The sequence below is a fragment of the Lemur catta genome, chromosome 1, assembly GCF_020740605.2.
Source record: "Lemur catta isolate mLemCat1 chromosome 1, mLemCat1.pri, whole genome shotgun sequence".
NCBI lineage: Eukaryota > Metazoa > Chordata > Mammalia > Primates > Lemuridae > Lemur > Lemur catta.
The window spans coordinates 88,523,429-88,545,973 of record NC_059128.1 but is presented as its reverse complement, the minus strand read 5'-3'; the positions used below and the strand labels follow the sequence as shown (position 1 = coordinate 88,545,973).

The 22,545-nt window shown below is 35.9% G+C and overlaps 1 protein-coding gene across 4 annotated transcripts in view; it reads right to left on the bottom strand.

The window, feature by feature from the left end:
• TCF12 (transcription factor 12) overlaps positions 1–22,545 on the bottom strand; it is a 346,996-nt gene that overhangs the window by 175,965 nt on the left and 148,486 nt on the right. For all 4 annotated transcript variants that reach the window (XM_045529980.1, XM_045529997.1, XM_045530003.1 and 1 more), the window contains exon 5: positions 9,824–9,926. In XM_045529980.1, coding sequence (XP_045385936.1) covers positions 9,824–9,926 — 103 coding nt within the window. The remainder of the gene's footprint in view (positions 1–9,823; positions 9,927–22,545) is intronic.

Here is a 22,545-nt window from a genome sequence, read left to right as displayed (position 1 = left end):
CCCCAACTGTTATTTTTATAGCCCATGAGCTAAGAATGGTTTTTACATTTTTAAATGGTTGTCTTAATATAATTACCTGTATAATATCATTGATTTTGCTTTCTGGACCACAAACCTTATACTATTTCTTATCTGGCTCTTTGTGAAAAAGTTTGCTGACCCCTGAGCTCCGGATCAGTATGGAAAAGTACGTAAGTGAAATTATAAATAATAAAATTTATAATTAACTATAAATAAACTAATTGATTTAATTTGCTGTGAAGTGGCCTCATACTCTACTCCCATTTAATTGTGACTCCCTAGAAAATTCACAGAACCTGAGAAGTCTGACAATCCTCCAGAGGTATTCTCAAAGTGAAAAACAAGTATACAATACAAGAAGGACTATGGAACAACTAAACCATACCATATATATAGCAATAGCCAAAGAAACATTCATCAAGAATAAAGAATTATGTAAAATGTCAGCCCCATATATATAATATATATGCATATATGTGTATGTTTATGTATATCAGAAAGTCCTAAAATAGCATGGTAAGTTCTAGGTTTCATAAAAACCTAAAATCACAAGTAACAACAACAAAATCCAAAGCTCATGTCACAAGAAACATGAGTTATGAAAAGCAAAGGCTGAATTTTGTAAGAGAAAAAGAAAGAAGCTGAGATGTGAAGGAGATTACAAAGATGGTGAATTGACACTCAAAATAAGCAACAGTCTTATCAGGGGCTTCACTTAAAATGTGAATCTTATTAAACATCACCAACGTAGTAAAAAAATCTATACAGCTATGAATACCTTCAAACAATAATAGTTGTATAATTTAAACCAAAGCAATTCAGTATATGCTTTCAAATTTTAAAAAAATCACTTTTATTTGATGGTTAATTAAAACTTATATAAACACTGTAACCACTAATCAAGCTAGTGCTAACTCTTCACTTTGAAAGAGGTTCCCGAGTTTCAGGGTATGGGGAGTACCTGGAGCATCTCCCCTACCTCTGGTCTTTACGACAACCATATTATTTCTCAACACTCCCAGGTGAGAACCACTCAGGCAGATGATCTCTAAGGTGCTTTCCTGTTCAAACATTTAGTATTTAAGCATTTATTTTTAATAAAACACAGAAAACCTTTATTAAATGATAAAGGCATCATTATTACCATAAGTGAATCAGAAATGCTACCACATAGGAGGCACAATCTGATAACGCTGCTGTAAGACTTTTCCTAATCAAAATAGTGTCCCAAATTCTCAAATGTGTGCTACAGTGTGCTTCTGAAATTTGATGCATCTAGCAAAACTGTAAAGCTTATAAAAATTTCTTAAAACAATCTTTCTTTTATTCCTTAGTGATCAAGTAGCCACAGCCCCTGGTATCGACCTCACTACAGGCAGAACTGAAATATCCTTAGTTAAGAGTTCATGTTCACTTGGCAAGAATTAAACACAAACAACATGACGATTCCAGGAAGAACCATTTATCAGATCTATGCCACTGGCCCACTATAAAACTGTAAGGAACAGTAAAGATTACTGCTGATCATAGACAATGCACATGTAAGTGATGATGAGCAAATGGATTTGGTAAACAAATAAAAATAAAAGTGATCTTCCTTATTTGTGTCCCTAGAGTTACCAGCTTGCAAAGTTGCATAGTTAAGTCAAATTATGACCTCATGAAAATATTAGACCAGGTAACTTAAAAAAATTAAAAAATTTTAAAAAGTCTCTGTGAAATATCCCCTACAGACCTAGATAGTATAAATGTCATGTCTCAAGCTAAAGCCAATAGCTTTTGTCAATCTTTTGCAAAATATTCCATAATACAAAACAAATACAAAAGAAATCCACTGTAAGTTGAATATCATACAAAAGACTCAAGATTTCATGAAGTCCATGAAAATGATCTTAAAGAACCATTTAATCAAACATAAAACACTGACAGATTAGGATCTAAGAGTCAGTTAATAACTGAAGAGAATATCAACAAGATTCAAATGTAAAATAAAGAACATATATTAACATATTACCATAGAATTTTCTGGAGAAAAAAAATACACCAAAAAAATCAATAACTCATTCCCTTTTAATCTAAGACCTAGTGGATAATATAAATTATAGTTTGTTTTATTACTATTACTTTCTTGTTTTAGCTTTAATTTTCAAAATAAAATTCAAATAAAACATTTTTTCCCTATACTTTCAGAAATCTTGTTTACTCTTTTAAGTAAGTCACTCTAGGACTGATTACCCATAGATAGGCAGAATCTGAGTCTATACAAGAATACTCCGGAAAGTATAAAACCTCTTTCAAAGTAAGGTGGTAGTACTAGTTTGGTCTCTCCCAGAAAAGAAGCCATTAGGTCATCTCTGGCTCATAAAAACAGCTTCAGAGAATGGTTATCAAAAGTCATTTTAATCATGGAAGGCGGCTGCTTTTAAGGCTGTAGAGGCAAGGTAGGGGCATGGAAAGGGATGATGCTGTATATCTCCCCAGAAAGAAAACATTCCATACCACTAAGGAATAAGGTATCCTGGAGTACAGTAGTCAGAAAGAGCAATTTAGAAAGACTAGAGTGAAGAATCCAGAAGTAGAGAGAGAGAAACCAGAACACCATACTCCTGCCCTTTCCCACTTCTCAAATCCCCTCTCCTTGGCTTGACATGCTTCTCCAGTTTTATCTCATTTTTTCAACAAACACTTGTAAGCTGAAAGAGGAAGGCTTGATGACATTGTTTGAACCCCTAGATCCTCCATGCCAAAATCAATCTATTCCTAGCCTTCTTGGATACGTGGGTCAATAAATACCACTTTTCATTTCATCTAGTTTAAGTCAGATTCTATCACTTATAACAGAAAGAGTTCTGACTAATAGACTGGATTAAATGCTACTCCACAATAAACCTGTTCCTGATCACTTCTGGTTGTGTCTGATGTTAGTCTCTTTTGAATATTTCAAAGAGTTTCTTTGTTATCATTCACATTCTGCCATATATAATAATTATCAAAATTCTTATCTCACCTCTCCTCTCAGACTAAAATAGTAAAGTGTGTAAAGGCAGACTGAATACTGCTCACCTTTATATTCCATCATACAGTACTTTAACATAGTAAAGGGCAGAATGAATGGACGAATGGAAACGTGGAAGAGATGGAGGAAGGTGTTCAGTAACTGAGACTGGTTAACGAGGGTCTAAGCAGCAGCAAGAGAAGATAAAAGATGTGAGAGCTATAATGATGAAAAAAAAGCAGCAAACAAAGGGTTGAACATGAGAAGTAAAAAAAGAAAAAAAAAGCAATGTAATAGAAAGGAACTGTGAGATAATCAGAATCAAGAGGGTCAGGCCATGTACCTTAGTTAGTAACGAGTCATTTCATTTTTCTTGGCTTTAGTTTCTTTAATTGTAACTAGGTCTCTTTCATTCAAGTTCCTCCCAGTGCCAAAATTCTGTGTTTGTAAGCAGTCAAAGGTCAGAGAATGCTACAATCATATCCTTTCATGAGACACAGGGTTAATAGAACATAACATTGGAGAAAGTATGAAGGCCTCATCCTTATGAAATAATGTCAAATCAGATACTAAGCCATACTATTTCCCCTAAGCATAATTATAATCATTTTCATTATCTCATCTAGTGAAGGAATTTCAAGTATATCAAACTTAGATTATCTTTAGAGGTAGAGTTGGCTTATTTTTTGTGACAGAGTCTTGCTCTCTTTCCCTGGGCTAGAGTACAGTGGCATCATTGTTGCTCACTGCAACTTCAAACTCCTGGGCTCAAGCGACCCTCCTGCCTCAGCGTCCCAAGTAGCTGGAACTACAGGCATGCACCACCAAGCCTGGCTAATTTTTTCTGTTTTTGGTAGAAATGGGGTCTCGCGCTTTTGCTCAGGCTGGTCTCTAACTCCTGAGCTCAAGCAATCCTCCTGCCTTAGCCTCCCAGAGTGCTAGGATTATAGGTATGAGCCACCGCTCCACCTGAGGGTAGAGCTTTATTGTGCTTTGATATTCTGAAAATGGTAATTCCACATATTTTGTAACTTTAGGAGATTTCTGGATTTATCATAAATTATAGAGCAGGCAGTATCAAGTATACCAAAGAGTTTTCTTTGAAATTTGATTGTCTGAAGTATTGAATATATAGTAAAAAGTGTACTTGAGTTTAAATTCCCAGACAAGCCCACAGAAATCTATTTAACCCACAATGAAATGGAAATAAAACATAGCAGCTATTACCAGACAGGCTCTTTAAATCCTGAGGTAGAGAGGGGTGGAGCTGAGCACAGAGACTCTAGCAACAATGGAAGGACAGTAGGATTCGTTATAAATCAAATACTTATAAGCAGAGGTTTAACAATAACATATTTGAAGGATTAGATCCAATCTGTTAAATTAGCTAAGATGCCTAAAATGAGTTATAAAAATATACATAACCAGCCCTCCATTATCTGTGGGTTCTACATCCATGGATTCAACCGTGTACTAAAAATATCTGGAGAAAAAAATGGATAGCTGCATCTGTACTAAACAGATACAGATTTTTTTCTTGTTATTATTTCTTAAATAATATAACAACCATTTGCATGGCATTTACATTGTATTAGATATTATATGTAAGGTATGTAAGGTAGAAATGATTTAAAGTATATGGGAAGGCCGGGCACAGAGGTCCACACCTGTAATCCTAGCACTTTGGGAAGCTGAGGTGTTAGAATCGCTTGAGGCCAGGAGTTTGAAATCAGCCTGAGCAATAGTGAGAAAGTGTCTTTACAAAAAATGAATACAATTAGCAGGGCTTGGTGGCATGTGCCTGTAGTCCCCATTGGTAGGGAGGCTGAGGCAGGAGGATCACTTGACTCCAGGAGTTGGAGGTTGCAGTGAGCTATGATGACACCAAAAATGAGAGAGATAAGAGAGGAGAGAGAGAGAGAGAGAGAGAGAGAGAGAACGGAGAGAGGATGTGCCTAGATAGTTATATGCAAATACTATGCCATTTTATATAAGCGACTTGAGCTTCCATGGATTTTGGTATCAACGGGGGTGGGGGGAGGCTGAAACCAGTCCCCCATGATACCAAGGGACAACTGTACAGCAATTCCATTAACATCATGCTATTTTACTTTTCAGAGAATTTTCATGTATTTTTTTTTCTTTAAATAACCAGAAGCATTTCCCAGTGTGTGTCCCCTGGAAAACTAGTTCCCCAGAAGCTAATGATGCTTTTTACACAAAGCTTCTTTGCATAATATGAATCTTGGATGCAGCAGATTAAACAAAGTTAAATAAGCTTTGTTTTTTCAGTCTTTAACATCCCAAAGTACAATTTGAATCTTTAAGAGCAAACAACTGATATACAATGCTGTCCAAAGTTATTTCACTATGGAATCTTTTTTTCCACAGTCATCTCTCAAGACTAGTATCTCTAAACCTGGGAGTATTATGAAGAAAGAACAAATATCTTACATCCAAATAGGATGGCCTAATGGAAAGAACATTCAGCTGAAAATCAGGAGACATGGGTTCTACATTCAGTTTTGCCATTTACCAGCTCTGTGACCTGAGGAAAAACCACTTACTTGTCCTGTGCCTTAGTTTTTATCATTTGCAAAATAGCAATTATAATTCTAGCTGTAGCCTTTTTTAGGATTGAATAAAAGTTAGTAGATATATCAGATTATGGCATTAGAAAATTCAGAAGACCTTTGAGAATATCCAGCATTACCCTATCAGAAAGGCAAAGTTTTTCTTCAGGATCTAGATTAAAATCTACATTTACTAACTCTCAACCCTGCATTTTCCCCCCTAAACAAACACACATCCATTTCCATTTTTTAACAGAAAAAATATTAACAAGCCATCTTTAGAGGCAAAATAGGGTCTCAGAAAGGAACACAACTGAAGGTCTTAGAAAAAGTGAAAACTGGCCGGGTGCGGTGGCTCACACCTGTAATCCTAGCACTCTGGGAGGCCGAGGTGGATGGATTGTTTGAGCTCAGGAGTTCAAGACCAGCCTGAGCAAGAGCGAGACCCCGTCTCTACTAAAAAATAGAAATTATCTAGCCAACTAATATATATATATATATGTCTCTACTAAAAAATAGAAAGAAATTATCTAGCCAACTAAAATATATATATCTATATATATATGTATATAGATATATATACACACACACACACACAAAAAAAATTAGCTGGGCATGGTGGCTCATGCCTGCAGTCCCAGCTACTCAGGAGGCTGAGGCAGGAGGATCGCTTAAGCCCAGGAGTTTGAGGTTGCTGTGAGCTAGGCTGACGCCACGGCACTCACTCTAGCCCGGGCAACAAAGCGAGAATCTGTCTCAAAAAAAAAAAAAAAAAAGAAAGGAAAAGGGAAAACTGAAGGTAATCTTACCTCTTAAGTCTCCCATTTATAACACATGCATACACCTCCCCCCCAATAAATAAAGCTTTCATAAATATGCAGGGGTAGAAAGATAACAGTAATTCATTCCACAATCATTTAGGGAAGTTAGGCAATTTTGTGAAATAATTCCTTTCTATGTTCAATTAGTAAACTGGTCATTAGTCACCAAAAATATGACTAACTACTAACAGGTAAAGGAAAACAAATTTTACTGAAATTAATGAGGTGACCAAGGGTGGAGAAAAGGACCAGAGCTGGAAAAGGCTAGAGACAGACAAGGCTATTTGGTGACAGTACTGCAATTAATTGCTATGATCAAAGCTTTGCACAAAGTTTCAGTATAACACAGTACAGAACCACTTGATGCTAACTACCTAATGATGTGCCAAAAGGGTATGGTACTTATCTCACCTGAAACGTAAGAAAAGCCCTCTTTTCCATATTGACAAATCTACAGGATAATTCTGCAACTGATAAAAATAAACACTAACTAATCCAGTATAATAGCTTTACTTCCTGTGTAAAACACTTCAAAATATCTAAATGAATACAGAAATGCACTTTCTGTGGCAAAATTGTTCATTAATGAATCATTATCAACCCTTGGTACACCAAATTTCTCATTTTTGCAATGTACAAAATCATTAAAGTGTTTGAAAGCTCTATCAGGGAAGGCAGTGGCACTTTATAATCCACTATTTCTTCAGGCAAATGTGGTTATGGCTGAACATAATACTCAAAATAACAACATTCCCTAGACATACAATCCCTCCCCTACTTAATGGTGTTTTCGTATGTTGACAGCAATGATGAAATATGTTATTGGTTTCCTATTAGCTTTAACTGTTTCTGAGCATTCATCATTCACAGCCCCACTCTTAACTGTTACCTGTCGTGATGACTAGGTATCAATAGTTTCAAATGCTTTTAATAGTGTCACACACATCTCAGAAGAGCTTTAACAATTTAGGTTTTTCAGCCAGAAACTTCCTTAAATTATCAAACAGCTAGTAAAGTGAATCTATCCACCGTAACTCTACCTAGTGCTATAAATCCACATATTTCAGTATCAGTTCAGTTACTTCAGCTCATATCAAGTTGGATTGCCTGTTGCTGCACGGAACTGCACTACAATTTGAGACATCCATTTACAAAAGAAAGCTACTGTCATGCAGATTCCTTATATTGAGTTGTTAGATTGGGGTACCTCATTTGATCATTTTTACTGGAAATAAAGGAACTGTAGCAAATGAGATATTGCCAGTGACCCAGTAAATTTCTTTTGAACATATCTGCCTAATCATTTCAGGATTATTTCTTCCTTCTTTATATGTAAATAAACATTTTAAAATCAGGTAGTTAAAACTCACAATGACAATGTATGGTCTATACATCTGCACCTGTTACAAGGTAGTATCTACACAAGGTAGTTGAGATGAATGCAGATTTTTTGTATCTGAACTGTGAAGAGATTGATATGTTTACAAATCAAAATTGTTTTACTTCAAGACTTATTTTAGGTGTTGGTTTTATACATAGGGTATGGATGACTATTAAAAGTATTCTAATAATCATCTGAAAACCAAAGAAACCAACAAGCATGTGTTCATAATTGCTCCAACCAAGAAAATGCTACCTCAAACTGAATTACAGAAATATTTTTAGTCAACAGCTGCTCAGAGCATGTGACTGACATGCATACCTCTTATGATTCATTTAATTCCCACATTTGTCCCCACAATTTTAATAGTCATCTTGGTTCAAAGCTGTGCTAATAATGTAAATCCACTGGGCCTAAAAGCCATCACTGCAAGGTAGAATAAAGGTAAGAACATAAATACAAAAAAACAATTTCTGATTTTTCACAGTTCAGAGTTATAGCTTCAATGAAGAAAGCTTAGTTTAATCTGAAATTACAAAAACATTGACATTAACTTGCCCTATTACACTTAGTATAAATCCTACTTGGGGAAAAGTTACACTGCAAAAGGAAATTACTTGGAGTGTCGTTATCTATTTTACTTTGATGGTAAGCTCAACACAAAATTTTAAAAATAATTAGGAAGTTTTCCCTAGCCTATAATAATTCTGTTCTAAATTTAATTCTGATTTTTACCTGGAATAATAATATATTTAATACCATGATTTTCCATTTGCATTTATTTTGAAACAAATTGTGATTCTAAACATAAATTTTTATTGCTGATTAGATTTTTTTACTCTGGTGTCATTCAATGATTCTGGCTTCAAACTGTTGACTGCCTAAAGGAAAATTCACACCAGAATATCAGACTGGCTCCTCAACAGCATAGAGGATAAGGGAAACAAAGACTATGCAAAGCAAAATCATTTATAAAGAAATTGCAGACCACCAGGATTTTGGATTTGAGTAATCCACTTAGAATAGCATGGCTGTGTCTTAAAAGGACACTTCTAAGATCACAATATAGGTCATGTCCTTAAGAAATAGAATAAATAATGAAATCAATGTCAATTACACAAACCTTTCATATTTACATGATGCCAATGACAATCGGTAAGACAAATTAAATATTCTATAAAGTGCTCAGCTCCAGAATAAGCAAGAAGAAAAAATAATATCATAAAACACAGAGATTGTTTTCAATCAGGTTTTGCAAAAAGGTAAAATAATCACTGAAAAAGAAAACAGAAAAAAGAAAAAGAATGGTTTGCAAACTGGGAAATAAACTTGGGCTTATCATTTCAGATTGAACAACATTAAACTATCACTTGAGAAAGAGAAGGGGAAGGAAAAGAGGAATGTTTTGCAGAGGGTAGAAGGAGACAGAATATCTAACCATAAAGGTTTTGTCAAAATATAAAAATCAGGTTTAGGTGGTAGGTCATATTCTTCAAAGTGCAACTTTCGGTCTGATGCTTTTGCAGACCAAAACTTTAAAAATTCCCGTTATGAACCAAAGTGCTTAAAACAAATTCTGCAACATCTAAATGTACTATTAAGTTTTAATCAAATAATGCCAAAAGAAATATTGTCCAATGTGAGTAAAATCTGCCTAAAATCACTGCTATGTCATACCACACACATACAGCTGTTAAGACAAGATAGTAAATCACAAATACCCCTGAAACACTTCTCTGATCCAGAAAACAGAAAACATGTAGTGGCTGAGGTCACAAAGACACTGCCAAAATTGACATTCAAAACACTGCTACTTCCTTTCTTGATATCAATAACACTAATATTCTAAGAAAAGGCCCCAAATTTCTGATGCTTGCTCCTCAAGCTGAGCTGAATAGGGAAAGCCCTGGATGCTACCAGAAACTCAGGAACTTTCTTCTAGATACTTACGTGTCCTTCCTGGACAAAGGGATAAAATGTCTCTGACCAAAGAGGCTTTGAGAAGACTACTTGCAGAGAATTACCAACTTACCCATCAGATTTGAGTTCATGAAAGGTGTTGGGGACAAGCCTTCGTGGGCCCCTAAACGACTGTCATTCAAGTGATCACTGTAATGAGGGCTGTCTGTAAAACCCTGGGGGGGAGAAAAGAAGACCAGAGTATTAAAGAGATTATTTGGCAGTCCTGTTAATTGAGCATAATGACACTCTCCTAATTAATATACAGACTTACAAACGGTCACTCCTAACCAGGTTTCTTGTTCATTATTTGAAAGACTAAACAGCAGAAGTGCTCCTTTTATTCCTTTTAAGATTTTAAAGTCAAAAAACATTTTATTGATCTTAGAGAAAACTGGGTTTCTGAAAAACACTAACTGTGAGCACCAATGTTTTCAAAATATCAGCTCTTCTGATGGGAGGCTACAAAAATTAAACTGTTACTAAAATTAGCTCTAAGATCTCTTTACATCCAAAAGGAAGTTCTATGGATCATTAAAAATAAAAGCACTGAACTAAGAAAATATATTTCTGAGCTGTAATAAATTAGGAAAAATAAACATTCTCTATTCTCGTATTCTTTTTCTGCCCCCATGCCCTACAAATAAAGAGTTAGGCAAGCTAGTGCTATTATTTCACAATAGCTATTATTAAATTTCTCCGTATAGCTTAGAACATGTTTTTTAAAAGCAAATGAAAAAGAAAAAATAAAGTTTACAAATAAAATAAGTGTTACAAAATCCCTGTGGATTAAAAACTATCCTGGTTCTCAGACTCACACACATGCTAAGTACAGCATCCCCACCAAAATCATACTGTTTCTAAACAAGGCTTTGAATCCTATTAATAATTAAAATTGCAGGTGATACCTATCCCTGTGCCAATAAAAAACTGTCACAGTAAAGACCAGAAAAACTTACAACAAGAGGCCCAAGTGAGGAGAAAAACTGCCCTGGCTCAAAGAAACCAGAAACCACCCAGAATCCCCTAGGACTGTAAAATCATCAATCACTGAACATTTATCATTACCCAGACGGCAGGCTAACATTCAAGAAGACATTAATGGGGCTGAAACAGGCCTCACTATCTTTGCGGGCATGCTGTCAGTTCAACCAAAGCACTAGAAACCAAGGGCTAAATAACTGTCAAATCATTGCAATTGCTTATGGATGCATGTCACAACTCCTTTTGATGTTCTGGTTAAAACTAATCTTCTGGGAGTGCTAACTCCCAAATGAATCTTTGTTTCATTTTTATCTGCTTTAGAATCACTGATATACATGTGATAGACATTCAAGAAGAATCTGGGTGATGTTTACAACTTGGTTATGACCACAAGGGTGTCCTCTGGTAATTACTACCATAGTCTTGTCTGTCATAGCCACATGCAGCAGAAGCTATATACAAAATAGAATGGCTCCTAGCTAAGGTCACTCCATAGAGTTTACTTTTATCACTTAAAACTAACACTGTTAAGGTGCTAAGTGACATATACCACTATCTCACATACATCTGGGTCTTCTCTCTGCCACCGCTTCCCAACTGCTATTCTTTGCACATAGTCAAAACAAGGCATCAAAATCTATAAAACACTCACTGAAATACTGTTCATCATCCTAAAACAATATTACTCTAGAAAAATGCCAGCTGAAATGTATTTGTAGAACAGCCACATTGTTCACACTACATTTGAATGTTAAAGGATAATGAAAGATTAATTTTGTATGCTCTTAGTTCTCTTCATTCTTGCAGTACAATAAAAAACTTTTTTCCTTCATAACTATAAAAATTATAGTTATAAAAATTAAAATACTAAAGTTGTTTTTTTAAAACTGTTTTCTAAAGCACCGGTATACAAACATATCTAAGTTTTAGATATACATTTATGGTATCACCGAATGATTATACACAGTTTATTTTTATAGGTGACATGCAGTAACATTTATCATACTAATCTAACTTTTCTCTGTCCCCAGACTATTCAGAGAACACAACAATTATCTTACTGTCAACCATACAAAAATAATAGTTAAGCACTATCCTTTATCCATGTGCACTCACGTATTACAGGACACAGCATAGAATTTACTACAAGATTATTTCCCAGTCATAAACTGTTCCCACACAATCCCACTTATAAAATCCGAGACTGTCATATTGCACCATACAGTAGGAGTCTATAAACTTTTTTCATCAAATATAAGATTCGAATATGAACTTCAATATCTATTTATTCACAGATTATATACATACTGTTAATCTACATAGTATCAGTAAGTCATAATTTCAAAAATTAAATAGAAATTTAAATATGTCTCCCCACACCTTGATGGTTCAACTTAGAAAATATAATTTTCTTTAAAAGCCACTGCCCAAGAGGCAAGAAAAGGATAGTTCTTCATCTACAAATGCAAACTGGGGCTAGGGGAAAAAACAAAGATAACCAGACTTACAAATGTTTGTTATAGTTTTAGATGTAATATAACTGTATCCCAAAACCTCATTTCAAAGACTGGGGAGTGGCTTCTGTTTGAGACTATTCTTGTCACTGCTTCCACAATGGTAGTAATGACACCTACCCGGAATATAACTTTTGGTCAAACAAGATGAATAGCTATGAAACAACTCACAAACATTTAAGATTACTATAGCTTATATATTTAAGATCAATTCTAGAAATGTATGTAGATAACTATTAGCATGCTAATGCATCATCTAGCTGGAGGATACCTAGAGCAGTGCTCTGCAAACTTCATTGTTCACATCAATAAACTAGAGATGCAGATTAAGATGGATAAGGTCTGAATGGAGGCCTGAAATGAAATCTACATTCTAACAAACGGGTGATGTTGATGCTGCTTGCTGGTCCATGGAGTACACTTCTAGTAGCAAGAACTTAGACAAACTAGAAATAAAAATCTCTATAGAGAGGTCTAGAAAGGTGACAGTCTGGTACCCTCATCCAGAAACACCAGAAGTTTCCAGAGAAGTATAAATTAGGGAGAAATGCCAGAGTTAAAAAAAAATAAAATTAAAAAAAATTAAGCAATTAGAATAACACAGTATTTTAATGTATGTATGTATTCATCCATATAGTTTTAAGTAGAAGTCAAACAGAGCCTCAATGAAAGAAATGGGTTAGTTGACTAGGAGTTTAAACAGCAGTCTCCTCAACTACGACACACAGCTAGACAATGAGCATGGCTGTCCAAATAAGTAGAAAAGGCAAAAGGAGCAAATGCCATAATCCAAAGCAGTCACTGGGTGACAGAATAGCAGAGAACAAAGCAAAATAATGCTGTAACCTTCAAAGGGCTAGAGAACCAAGTGGAAGATGACTAGCCTAAGGAAGTGGCTGGAGTGACAAGAAAGAAACAAAAACCAAGCAAGCAATGGTTAAGACGGAGCCCAACTAGGTTAGCCAACGGGACTGGTAAATGAATGCTATTTCAATTTTGGATTGAAAACGAATCAGTGAGTTCGTTAAATATAAAACTATCACGGTGCATATTTCAAATTGACAGAAAGTTACTATGCTAATAAAAAGGGGTCAAATCTGACTCCCTGGGACTCCTAATGAAGATCTTGAATTCTATAAAAATGGTTTTACCGTGAAAATAACCATTAATAAAAATGAAATTTTTTAAATACATGAGATGATACACATTATGAAGGATAGAGCAATACTATCAGGATCATTTATTATACTATTAGCCACAGTATGATACTGACTGCAAAAATATTTCCAAATATACACTAAAAAAATTACCGTTCACATCTTATGGCAAAAATGAAAGACATTCAAAAGATTAGTACTTGATAAAATTAGTTGATACATGGAGAAATTATAAAAACTGTTCAATATGTAACAGAATTTGTCTAAATTACAGTTTAATTTGTAAATCTTAAATAATTCCATCTGAACGCTTAACACTTCACATTTTCATATTGTAAAATATATTCTATAAAAAACGTTTCATACTTTTCTCTATGTTCATTTCAATATACAGGATTTAGAAATGTTAATCCCTGCTATAGTATGGCAACAGACCCAAAGTGATCATTCAAAGCTGTTTCCATTTTTAAACCAGTCTAAACAGCACATAATCAATCAAATATTTTGTTCCATCAAAAATAAAAAAAACCCAGAACCTAGTATTATTTATATAATAGTACTCTCCTCTGGTCTGTCACCTCAAAAATACAAGAACTTTTCACTTAGTTCATTTTTTATTTCTTTATTTTTTTTTAATTTCAGAATATTACAGGGCTACAAATGTTTTGGTTACATGAATTACTTTTGTACTGCTTGAGTCGAAGTTATAAGTGTGCCCATCACCCAGATAGTGTACATTGTACCTGTTAGGTATGATTTCACCTATCCCTTCCTCCACCTCCGACCTGCAGGAGGTTCCATTGAGTTTTACTTTCATCTGAGCTCATGAGTGCTGATCCAACAGTGAGTACTATGTGGTGTTTTTCCATTCTTCCAATACTTCACTTAGGAGGATGGTCTCTAGTTCCATCCGGATTGTTGCAAAAGGTATTAATTCATTTTTTATGGCTAAGTAGTACTCCACGATGTACACATACCACATTTTATTAATACACTCATGACATGATGGACACTTGTAGTTAATTTTTAAATAGCTCATTTAAAAAAATTATTTCACCTAACCCATAAATATAATCACTAGAGGACCTTTCCAATCTCAGAATAGATTTATAGTTTTTCAAACCTACACTTATTTCTTTGTATAAAAACCACTGTCTAATTCTATTTTAAAATAGTCTCTCCAATTCTTTTCAATGGGGTTTTTAAAAGGGAGGGGGAAAAAGCCTCTTCCAATAAAAATTTACTTTCTCAGAAAAGCTTTCCCAGATCCTTACAAGACCAAATCAGGTGAGTTCATTCTGTACTCCCACAGCAATGAACATTTCCATCCAACTGCTCACTAAAGCTACGTATTTAATTATCCATTTAAATTATACCATAATTACCTGTTATAATTACAAAGCATAGTGTAGTGGATAAATGTGGAATTTTTGGAGCCAGAGTGACTTGGGGCAAATTAATCTTTCTTTTCTCAGTTTCCTTATCTGTAAAATAGATATGATGCTAATAATATTACCTTCACCTCACAGGTTGGTGCAAAAGGATTAAATGAGTTAATACATGTAGCACTTGGAAAAGTTCCCAGAACACAGTAAACATACAATAAATGCTAGCCATCATTATTATCATCGTCCTAGTTAGAGATTGTTATGTCTTAAAAATTCTGAGAGGGCAGGGATCATGTTTATTGTTTTCACAATTAAATTCTCAGAACGATGCTTGGCACATATATACCAGGTACTCAATAAATGACAGAGGGATGGGAAGTTTCAGCTGCTAAATCTTTAAAATGCTGCAGAGCTTCAGACACTATAAATGTTCAATCAGTTTCTCCATAGAACACATACTAATTATCAGAAAGAAGGGTGATAAAGTACTAGATTATCTAACTGGGTTGAATAAATAATTACAGGTTTCTGGTATTAAAAGAGCTACCAGATTTCCCACCAAGTACTGAAACCCTATAACCTCTACGTGGGCAAAGCCAACAGAACCATCCAAAAGCCACCAGAAAGTTCTAGATGAGGCCTGGATATAAATGAGTAGTTATGCTTCAAAGTTAAATAAAAGTGGAAATAAGTAGGAATAAATGAAGTTTAAAAGACAGAAAAGTGTCCTCAATGTATTTCTTTTACTTACCCCTATGATAAATTACCAAAGTAAATGTCTAGATTAATAAGGTTACACTTTTAAAAACAAATCCTTGAATTTGATTCTCTCTCTCAGTTAAACACACCTATAAAAAAGCCAAGTGAGTTGACTTGATAACAGTCGGTTACCTGAGAGTAGAAACTACATTCTGTATCATTCACTACTCAATCACAAGTGGCAAGCACACTAATGGGCATGTAGTAGGTGACTAATAAAATGTATGAATGAAAAATAAAGAAGGCCACAGTTAATGAATCAGGTCTACATCTGAAAAAGCTACATCTGAAGCTATTAATATTTAATATTTTAAGGATCTGCTATCCTTTAACAGGCCAAGTGCTAATATATGATACATTTTTCTTCCTCCTTCCTTCCCTCCCTCCCTTTTTTTGAGACAGGGTCCTGCTCTGTCGACTGGGCTAGAGTGCAATGGTGTCATCATAGCTCACTGGAACCTCAAACTCCTGGGCTCAAGAGATCATCCTGCCTCAACCTCTTGAGTAGCTGGGACTACAGGCACATGGCACCACAACTGGCTAATTTTTCTATTTTTTTGTGAAGACAGGGTCTTGCTGTGTTGCTCAGGCTGGTCTTGAATTCCTGGCCTCAAGCAATCCTCCCACCTCGGCCCCCCAAAGTGCAGGGATTACAGGCGTGACCCATCACATCAGCCGAATTTTCTTAACAGGGAGCTGGATTTTGTAATCTAGGTCCATAAATTTCTCAAGGGCAAAACCTTTTTATTCCCCTTTATGATCCTAAAAGAGACTAGCAGAGAACTTTGAGTGTAATTAAACACTTAAATTTTTGTTCAGGTAATGAATAATCCCTTCAGGTAATGTTTTACTCTAACCTCTAACTTCAAGACCTCTAACAAGTCTTGAATTGGCACAGGTAGGAGAAGCAAGAGAATCAAAAACTTTTAGAGGTAGAAAGGATACTCAGAAAATATGATGGATACATGAAATACTGGTTAGTACAAGGGCATGTGTAAAATTAACTACCTTAAAAATTGTACTATAAACACAATGCAACATCTATAAAAATTTTAAGGAAACATTAGTTATTTCCTAATGTACTGACTTTATATCTATAAAAGGTTCATATTAATAAAAAGATTACACTCACATTAATACATAATTTTCCCCACTTTTCCTTCTATAAATTTTATACTTTCAAAAAGTATTATACTATGAAATATTAGAGAATTTTTTTAAAGAGCTAGTCCTTCACAAATAGTTTGATTGAGAAGCACTAATTTATATCCTTGGTACTAAAAATGTAGTTCTCAGAACACTTGTATTGGCAAATTCTGGGAGCTTATTGAAATGCAGAACTTCTGGCAGAATCCTAGACATAATGAATCAGAATCTGTATTTTAACAAGATTTTCAGGAGATTCACAAACAAATTGAAGTCTGAAAAGAATTGGTCAATATTATCTTGTAAGTCACAGGGCCTGGTACGTTGTAAAATAGTATTAGCCCTACCATTTCTTCTTCTAGTACCACTACCACCATATTAGATGCTAAAGAGCTCACATTTTAAAATCATGATTCCACTCACTGTCATGTTCATAAATCTGCCTATCACATATTATATGCAACCAGGTAAAATTAAGTAAGAGTTGAAACGTTACTCTGCTCCAAAAATCTCTAAGATTTTATATAATTTAAAGCTTTTATCTTCTAACTACTATAAATCAACAACAGTACGATGACTGAACACATAATAACTGCTCAATAAGTATTTTAAAATATTTCCTGATATTTATAAAATCAATTAAAATAAATCAAACACAGGGAACAATATAACTTTATTAAAACCCATGCACTAAGAAGCAATAACTAATTGTAAGAAGAAGGCATGTTGGAAGAGGCAAGATGGCGAATAAGAAAAACTGCCAACCAGAGTGTCTCTGCAAGAAAGACAGATTTTAGAAGAAAGTAAAAACAAACAGGCAGACAAACATAGATCAGACCAGGGTCAGAAGGAAGGGTGCCTGAAACTATAGGAGACTCCACGGGAAGAAGTTGCAGAGGAGAACTGAAGCCGAAAGGCCCCCAAGAGTCTTGGAGACCAGTGACAAGGGTAAGTGGAGCAGTTAAATTTCCCCTCCCTTGCATTGCGGACTGCTGGTGGGCTCCTGAGCGGTTGGAGAGACCTGCCAACACCAGCAAAGAGACAGCCACTGCCAGTGAGCGGTAAGCCTTTTGATGATAGGCACCAGGCTCCCACCTTCTTCGGGACACCTCCTACCCCACAGACAGGAGCTGCTCAGCAGGCACCATATCGCTTCATTCTCCCTTTCCCCTTCCATACTCGCAGCTGCCGAGAGAGACAATTTAACCATCACCTGGAGGGATCTGCAGGGAACTGGACCTTTCCTTTTGGGGCCCTACAGCAGACTGAGGGGTACTCAGACTGTGAGCTCCCTACCTGCCAGCCTTCCCAGGTGCTGCTTGCCTGGTGACTCCAGGAGAGCGGGGCAAATCCTGAGGTGGAGAGACACTGTTCCAGCTTGTGCACCCCGTGGGTGACTTGAGACCAGCACTCCTCTTCCTAGCAGGTTCAGGGACTGATATCCACAGTCCAAGGGACAGGCCTGCAGACCAGATCCCTTACACTGAGAACTCGATCGTACTGCCCCAGGGCACAGAAGGGATATCTGTGAATGAGCCTACTGAGCTGTGTGTGCCTTCAGGGGCAGATCAGCATGCTTGAGGGGTAACCCTCCTCCCACAGGAGGGCCATGTGCCCAGCTCAGGCTGAGATCCTGGGCATGGAACCTCCCAACCCACATCACACCCACATTCAGGTGCCTATCAAAAAAATAATTCATCACGACCAGGTGGGCTTCATCCCAGAGATGCAGGGATGGTTCAACATATGAAAATCTATAAATGTAATTCACCACATAAACAGAAGGAAAAACAAAGACCATATGATCCTCTCAATAGATGCAGAAAAAGAATTAGACAAAATTCACCACCCTTTTATGATAATAATGCTTAGCAAAATAGGAATAGACTGGACTTACCCAAAAATGATACAAGCCGTATATGGCAAACCCACAGCCAACCTCATACTGAATGGGGAAAAACTGAAAGCATTCCCACTTAAAACTGGAACCAGACAAGTTTGCCTTTTATCACCGCTTCTATTCAACATAGTGCTGGAAGTCCTAGCCAGAGCAATCAGACAAGAGAAGGAAATCAAGGGCATCCATATGGGGGCAGAAGAGGTCAAACTATCACTCTTTGCTGACGATATGATCTTATATCTAGAAAACCCTAAAGATTCTGCCATGAGACTACCGGAATTAATAAACAAATTCAGCAAGCCTCAGGTTACAAAATCAAAGTACAGAAATCAGTAGTATTCCTATATGCCAACAACAAACTGAGAACCAAAGACTCAATACCCTTTACAATAGCAACAAAGAAAGTAAAATACCTAGGAATACATTTAACTAAGGAGGTAAAAAACCTCTACAGGGAGAATTATGAAACGCTGAGGAAGGAAATAGCAGAGGATGTAAACAAGTGGAAAACCATACCATGCTCATGGGTCACCAGAATCAACATTGTTAAAATGTCTACACTACCCAAAGTGATCTACAGATTCAAGGCAATCGCTATTAAAATACCAACATCATTTTTCACAGATCTACAAAAAATAATTCTACACTTCGTATAGAACCAGAGAGGACCTCAGAGAGCAAAAGCAATCTTAAGCAAAAAAAAGAACAAGTTGGGAAGCATCAATTTACCAGACTTCAAGCTATACTACAAGACTACAGTAACTAAAACAGCATGGTACTGGCACAAGAACAGAGACATAGACCAGTGGAACAGAACTGAGAACCCAGACATAAAACCATCCTCATAATAGCCATCTAATCTTTGACAAAGCAGACAAAAACATACACTGGGGAAAATAATCCTTATTCAATAAATGGTGCTGGGAAAATTCGATAGCCATATGTAGAAGACTAAAACAGGATCCACACCTTTCACCTCTCACAAAATTCAACTGATGGTAGATAACAGACTTAAACCTAAGGCGTGCAACTATAAGAATTCTAGAAGAAAATGTTGGAAAAACTCTTATAGACATTGGCCTAGGCAAAGAATTTATGAAGAAGATCCCAAAGGCAATCACAGCAACAACAAATATAAATAAATGGGACTTTATCAAATTATAAAGCTTTGGCACACCCAAGGAGACTATCATGAGACCATACAGATAACCTACAGAATGGGAGAAAATATTCGCATGTTACACATCCGATAAAGGGCTGATAACTAGCATCTATACAGAACTCAGGAAAATCAGCAAGAAGAAAATCAAACAACCCTATCAAAAAGTGGGCAAAGGACATGAACAGAAACTTCTCAAAAGAAGACAGACTAATGGCTAACAAACATATGAAAAAATGCTCAACATCTCTAATCATCTGGGAAATGTAAATCAAAACCACAACGAGATATCACTTATCTCCAGTGAGAATGGCCTTTTTCTTTTTCTTTTTTTTGAGACAGGGTCTCGCTCTGTTGCCTAGGCTAGAGTGCCATGGCGTCAGCCTAGTTCACAGCAACCTCAAACTCTTGGGCTCAAGCAATTCTCCTGCCTCAGGCTCCCAAACAGCTGGGACTACAGGCTTGTGTCACTGTGGCCTGCTAATTTTTCTATTTTTGGTTGAGATGGGGGTCTCACTCTTGCTCAGGCTGGTCTCAAATTCCTGAGCTCAAATGATCCACCTTGGCCTCCCAGAATGCAAGGATTATAGGCATAAGCCACTAAGCCTGGCCCATTTTCTTCAAATTTGTAAATGTTTTTAAACTAGTTCAAACATATATTCAATATATAAGACTGAAGCATATTTATAATATATAGCATTAATATATACATGTCACTACTATATATTTTATTTATAAACATACCACAATTTATCTGTAGAGCCCCCAAATTTGATGACATTTAGCACTTGTTTCTAATTTTCTCTATTACAAACAAGGTTGCTATCAATAGCAATAGGTCTCCTTGTACATATGTGAAAATTACATGAAATTTTTCTAGGGGTTAATACCTAAAGTGGAATTGCTGGGTTATAGGATATGTACATCTTCAAATTTACTAGATAGTGCCAAACTGTTATCTAGACTAGAAACATACTATTATATGTTTCTATCTCTTACTGAATCTAAAAGTTCTATATAGTCAGCTCCAGACTTATGAAAGAAGGCTTCCAAAGTCAACTTATAAATTGTATGTAATTTGTGACGCACTTCCCAGATGGTAAAAGGCAAAGTGATCATGATTACATCTCCTTATCAGTTCCACTTAACCCTTAGTTTAGCTATATTGTCTGAAATAGTTTGGCCCAGGTCCAAAGGCAATCCTTTGTCATAATAAATGTTCAAGACACATTTGTTAAACGAGTTAATCCTCATTAGACTCCTCAATTCATCTTAAGGTTCTATAATTAAAGTTGCATACATTACTTTAGATATTGATACACCAAAATCTGAAAGAAATATGATATATTTTTAGTTTGTTGCCAGTACCCTGTCTTGATGTCCAGTGTTGTGTTGGCTATTATAGTCATGGCAACAGGGTTGGCTGGTACTGATTTTTAGATCCCGACTCATGGTCATAACAGTTCCTAGTTTATGATTAAAATAGTACTGAATATTCTGGTAGGATCCATAGGACGCTTCTTTGGAATTCTGTTACCGGTCATGGTGATGCTGACCATGAGCCATTTATTTACACTCCCTCTTCCTGGCCCTATGACTAAAGCCAATCATCTTTAGGGGCAAACCCAAATCAAAAGCATTATAGTGAAACAATGACCCTTTAATAACTTGTTCGTATAGGTGCTGAATCCCTGGCTTGGATTTATTTCCCTAAAGGTAGAAGTAAATAAGCCATAGCAGTATTTTCTATCATTGATGAATCTCTGGTTTCTTCTAGGAATAAACAACAAGTCATAACTCCTTTTTCCTAGTTTAAGGTTTTCTGTGCCAACATTAACAATAATAGCATGAGCATACATTTGGTGATACTATGCGCCAGAGCCTGAGGTAAAGGCTACACTCATTTAATCTTTTACAACCTCATGAATTAGTCAGTATTAATATTATTCTCACTCCACAAGTGAGGAAAAAGGTACAGAAAATTTATGTCATTCACCTCAAGTTCAACAGTAAATAGCAGGATGGGAATCTGAATTCAGGCAGTCTGACTCCAGAGCCTACCATGCAATGCTGCCTCTCTAATAGTAACTATCCGTCCCTAGAATTATTGTGAACTGAATGGCTCAATGACAGGCTGGAGACACACAAAATGAAGAATATGTGTGTTCAAACAGTAATTCACAGGTGATAAAGGAATGAAGGCAGGAAAATGCAACAACAAAACCAACAAATTTTTTTTAACTACCTGGGTTTGGCAAATGGTGCTCGAAATAGTGGAGGCAGTAATAAGGGCTTTTGAGAACTTTTTGAACCAGTGGATACTGATGAAGAAAGGGACAAATAAAATGGGAAATGGAAAATCTCCTTTAATAAGTGGATATCACCTACAGATATTTTTATCTCTTGCAGAACTTTTCCTTTGTACAAGGTGAGAATAAGGTACAGCAGTCTTCTGGGATGCTAAGATAGTTCCCATGGAGAATGAAAATAGAGGCCCCAACAAAACTAGAAGCAAATTTCTATAGCATTAGGGCTCATGTAAGAAGGCGTTTATGATAATGACTTGACAATTAGAGTTAAGAATTAATATTCATTACAATGAAATTGGAAAGGCTATGTAACTGTACTCCAATAAAAGACATTTGAATGGTCTGGTTATAATGCACAGTAAATTGCAAAAAAAAAAAAAAAATTATTCCCACAGAAATCAAAATCTATAGGGCCAGGGCCTAAAATCCAGCTACACTTGGATACGATATCAGAGAAACAGCATCAAACGAGGGATCTA